Here is a 4,820-nt window from a genome sequence, read left to right as displayed (position 1 = left end):
AGATTATCCAAGGTGCTTCATGACCCATAATTGGGTCCCAAGCCCAACTTTGGGAACCAAAGTGCAGTGGTTCCCAAACTTTTCAGCTTTTGACCCAGAAAATAACAATAACAGAGACCTGTGCTCCCAGATATTTTTGGATGATAAACATTTGTATCAGGTCAACTAAACATGGGCATAGTAACAATAATTTTATACTACATTTATCCATTTTAAATATACCAACCTCACTCCTTTGTAACAACTAAGGCAAAAATGTAATTAGTTCCGAAAATCTTTTCAGGACCCCACCTGGTTCCGACCGCAACTTTGGGAAACACTGGTATAAAGGATGATGTACCTTCAGATGCTTCAGCTGCTCTTTCTGTTGATCAACACAGTGTTCAAACTCCTCCATAAGTCTGCCAAGTACCAATAGTTCCTGTCCCAGTTTTTTTATTTTCTGCTGAGGCAATTCTGCAAGTAGAAAAAAAAATAACCCCTTCTGGGCTTTTATTTTTACACACTGGATCAGAGAGACACAGAAAGTTAAATCACTGAGTCGTACCAGCAGCTGACAGGTCCAACATTCTCTGCAAGGCTGAGATTTTATCATGAACATGAAGGCTGATGCGTTCGAGGTCACCCATTGTCCTGAAACAGTTTTATATTCAAATTATTAAAAACATACCATACCAGCTTTATTTATAGAGCACTTTAAACACCCACAGSATCAAAGTGCTGTACACATAATAAAAGCATGCATTTACTCATACAATCAGTAATAAAAACATAAAAATTCAACACTACAAATGATGTTCAAAGGCCAGAGAGAAGAGATGGGTTTTAAGAAGAGATCTGAAAACAGACGACGCCTGTCTGATGTCCAAAGGAAGGTCATTCCATAAGAGCTGTCACAGAAGAAGCACGGTCACCTCTGAGCTTACGCTTTGTCCTGGACACAGTCAGGAGCAGCTGATCAGCTGACCTGAGGACTTCAGCATTCAACACCATCCTTCCTGCTGTAAGGGTGAGTTACTTATGCAAATARGTTCCCTACATCTTCTCATAACTAAGTTATGAGAGTAAATTTTATCAAGGTTTTCCTCATTACTTTAATATTTTTCTGTGCAAAGTGAAGTGACACAATGAGGGAACGTCAGACGAGTTCAAGTTGATTCATAAAAGATTATGCAATCATTTATTTACACAAATTGAACAAAATCATAGTTTACACCTGATTGTGGACTTCCTATATTAAGCGTCTAAGTAAATGAGATAAAACCCGCATCCGAATTTCTTTCACATTAACTCAGATTACTTATATAGACAGTAAACGTCAGTTCTGATGGAATAACTAAACAATTTACTGGCACTTCACTTAGGGTTGGCAAAGGATAAAGGGTAAGAAAAGGTAAGAAAATTAGGGATTAGTGTTTCTGCTTTTATTCTGGTAAGGTTTACAACCGGTTCAGCACGTCCCCTCTGCTCTCAGGCTTCAACTTGACACGTCACCCACGAACACGTCAGCATTACCTGGTGATGCCTGCTCAAAACACCCCGGGTGGTACTGTCTCACCAACGACCCTATAGGAAGCTTGTCCTCGCTGGTCCTTGGCGAAAAGGTGTCTTTCAGGTGACTTTTCCATCTGTTTCAGCCCAGGCTAGAAAGATTCCAGCTGAAAGTCCCGGTCGTCTTTCAAAATAAAAGTCTCCCCTCGGGAGTTGAAAACACTTAAAGAGACCTGGGTCTCTAAAGTTGGACAGGAAGCGGCTTGCTTCTGCCCTGGCCGACAAGCCGACTCGAATTGGCTCTTGAGTCAAACCTGCGGCCCGGCTGTTCTCCGGAGAGAATCAGCCCGTCTTCCCTTTTCAGCATCCAGGAAGGAACTCCCGTGTGTCTCTAAGACGTCCGTGTTAGTAAGAAGGAGTCGGAGCCTTAGATCCGCCCTGAGGCGTTTTGCATGAGTCAGAGAAATGAAAGAAGATAAGAGAGTTGCCAGACACCAGTCAAGGCCACTTCTGTAGCTGTTTTAAACAGACATTATAATAATATCTTCTCTGCTTCTTTCTGCTAGACTGTAAGAGGAATCACTGTAAAACATTTATGATGATTAATTAACATTTCTGTTTAAATAATCAGTCTGAACTTGTGTCCAGATAAATGTAAGATTTTCTTAAGAAAAACTCAAAATTATATTACTGATGTTTCAGTAAAATAAAAAATTGATTTATAAAAACACAATGAAAACATGGTGATGATTTTCTGTGATTTTATACCATTCATTAATCTATTTTAGGCACGATAAAAGAATAGAAGTGATTCTTTCTTTCTTTGTGACATGTCATTATTGTGATTAACAGATGCATAAACATTCTTAGTTAAACAACCAATGAATCATGAACAGAACAGATTGTTTCTGTTTAATATCTGATTAGAGAACTGAAGTCCTCCTGTAGGTTGAAATGACCCATCATGGCCTAAAATAGAGTTCAGTGTTCCTGCCTTCTTTCAGGCCTGTCCAAGACCTGCTTTGAGGCAGTAACTCCTGTTTCTTCACTCGAGGTGACCCCTACACTGCTCTGCTCCAGGACAAGCTTTCTTTGCTCCATGTGCCCGACTCCACCTGCAGGGGGATCACAGATTTCCTGACGGACCGAAGTCGGCGCGTGCGGCTGGGGAAAGTTGTCTCGGACACGCAGACTATAAGCACAGGATCTCCACAGGGCTGTGTTCTCTCCCCTCTGCTCTTCTCTCAGCACACCAACTGTTGCACCTCCAGCCACGACGCCGTAAAACTTATTAAGTTTGTGGATGACACACCACCCTCATCGGGCTCATCTCGGATGGCGATGAGTCTGCCTACAGGTGGGAGGTGGACCGGCTGGTGATCTGCTGCAGCAGCAACACCCAGAAAAAGCTGCCGGCCAGGCTGATGGTGCAATTCCACACAGCCATCATGGAGTCCATCCTCAGCTCCTCCATCATGGAGTCATCCTCAGCTCCTCCATCATGGAGTCCATCCTCAGCTCCTCCATCATGGTGTGGTACGCCGGGGCCACTGCCAGGGACAGACACAGACTGCAGCGCGTTGTGCGCTCAGCTGGGAAGCTGATCGGCTGCAGCCTCTCTCCATGACCTGTATTTCTCCAGGACTGTGAGGCGAGCAGGTGGGATCACAGCTGACCCTTCTCACCCTGCATGCAACCTGTTCATACCACTCCCCTCAGGTTGGTTTCGGTCCATTTGGACCAGAACATCCCATCATAAGAACAGTTTCTTCCCCTCTGCAGTCAGACTCTTGAACACGAATCAGGTCACTTTATAACTCTGCCTTGGCCACTTTATCACTGGATCTAATTGCACTTTTCCAACTATATTTACTTCTTTGAGTACTGTATTGAACCTATGTTTTCTATATTTTATTCAATTTTTTCCTTTTATCCTTTGTAGTTTCTATATTTCTTATATTTTATACTTTGCACCAAAGCAAGTTCCTAGTCTGTGAATCCTGTTCATTGACAACGACTACAATAAAACTGAATGAGGGATGGAGAGGGTGTGTAAGAAAGTAGCAGTTCAGACAGATAAGGTGGAGCAAGACCAGAGGGAAAAAATAAATGAAAACAGAGTACTCGGAGAGTTGGTGTCCTTGTTCTTTATCAGGACATATGTCTGGGTATCATCGCCTTAACAATGAAAAGCGATCACAAATTTTATTTTAAAGTACAGAGCCAAGAGGAAGCAGACAAAACATCAAGCTGAAAGACAAAATGATCACAAAAGAAAACTGTACAAAAAAAGGAAACATGAATAATAGTTCACAGTAATATGCTATAGTATCATCATCAGGATGTCTTAGGAGTACAAAAACACTTAACACACAAATTAGGAATAAATGTTTAACAAAGAAAAAAGCATCATGTATCAACAGTGTATTTAAAAAAAATAGAAAAATGCACACATTCATAAATGTGACACACTAGCCTCTTCCTTACCTTACCAACATGGCGGCCACATCATACCTTTCCAACATGGCGGCATTGTTGACGAACGCTAGTTATCGCGCGGCATGTTTTAAATATGCTTTTAGAGCGAACTTAATCCGCACATATTTTGTATTTACTGACTCGGAATGTAAAATTGAAACCACTTAATGCAGCTTGGATAATTTAAACTCACTAAATGTTTAGTAAGTAAATGTTTAGATTCCGATTACCAGCCAGCCCGTGGTTTTTCTGATAAGTAAACAATGATGTTTCTTACTTTATTCCGTGGATGTTCGTCCCTCCCGCTCGTTGTTTCCGATGTTAGATAAAAAAAAAAAAAAAATACGTCTTTCAACTCAGGCGTCCTTCTTGTTCATTTCAAACAGTGTGCGAAACCTCTGCGCATGCGCCGTTCAACTGCTGCATTCACAGACTGTAGGGAAAACGACCACTTTATAAGAAATGCACATATCCCGCCGTCTTTAATTTTAGATTTTCTTTGTAAAACCACAAATCACCACATAAATGCACCTTGATGTTGTGAACATTTCACAATGGCTTTGTTTACTTTCTTATGAAAGACAAAGTTTGTTAAACTATTTGACGAAATTCTTCTTAGATGATGACAGGCATAAAAAAAATCAGCAACATTCATTTCTTTATCATTTTAATGAATAAAATGAACAGATTTATTGCTGCATAAATCAGGAGTATAAGAAGCAAAATTAAAAAAAACAATCAGTCTCTACAGCGTGTCCTGGTTCTTCCTCTGGGTCTCCTACCAGTCCCTGGGGGGAGAGAGAGAGAGAGAGAGAGAGAGAGAGAGAGAGAGAGAGAGAGAGAGAGAGAGA

At 41.2% G+C, this 4,820-nt stretch overlaps 1 protein-coding gene across 1 annotated transcript in view; it reads right to left on the bottom strand.

Annotated features, from left to right (window-relative positions):
• The window catches only part of ska1 (spindle and kinetochore associated complex subunit 1), a 10,278-nt gene extending 5,887 nt beyond the window's left edge, over window positions 1-4,391 (bottom strand). Inside the window, exons 1-3 of the mRNA XM_014029122.1 lie at window positions 4,247-4,391; window positions 548-633; window positions 341-456 (exon numbers count right to left, since the gene is read on the bottom strand). Of these exons, the coding sequence (XP_013884576.1) occupies window positions 341-456; window positions 548-629 (198 nt within the window). The 5' untranslated portion in view covers window positions 630-633; window positions 4,247-4,391. The remainder of the gene's footprint in view (window positions 1-340; window positions 457-547; window positions 634-4,246) is intronic.
• Between the last annotated feature and the right edge of the window lie 429 nt (window positions 4,392-4,820).

This window comes from Austrofundulus limnaeus, unplaced genomic scaffold (assembly GCF_001266775.1).
Source record: "Austrofundulus limnaeus strain Quisiro unplaced genomic scaffold, Austrofundulus_limnaeus-1.0 Scaffold857, whole genome shotgun sequence".
Classification (NCBI taxonomy): Eukaryota; Metazoa; Chordata; class Actinopteri; order Cyprinodontiformes; family Rivulidae; genus Austrofundulus; species Austrofundulus limnaeus.
This window is presented reverse-complemented; position numbering and strand designations above follow the sequence as displayed.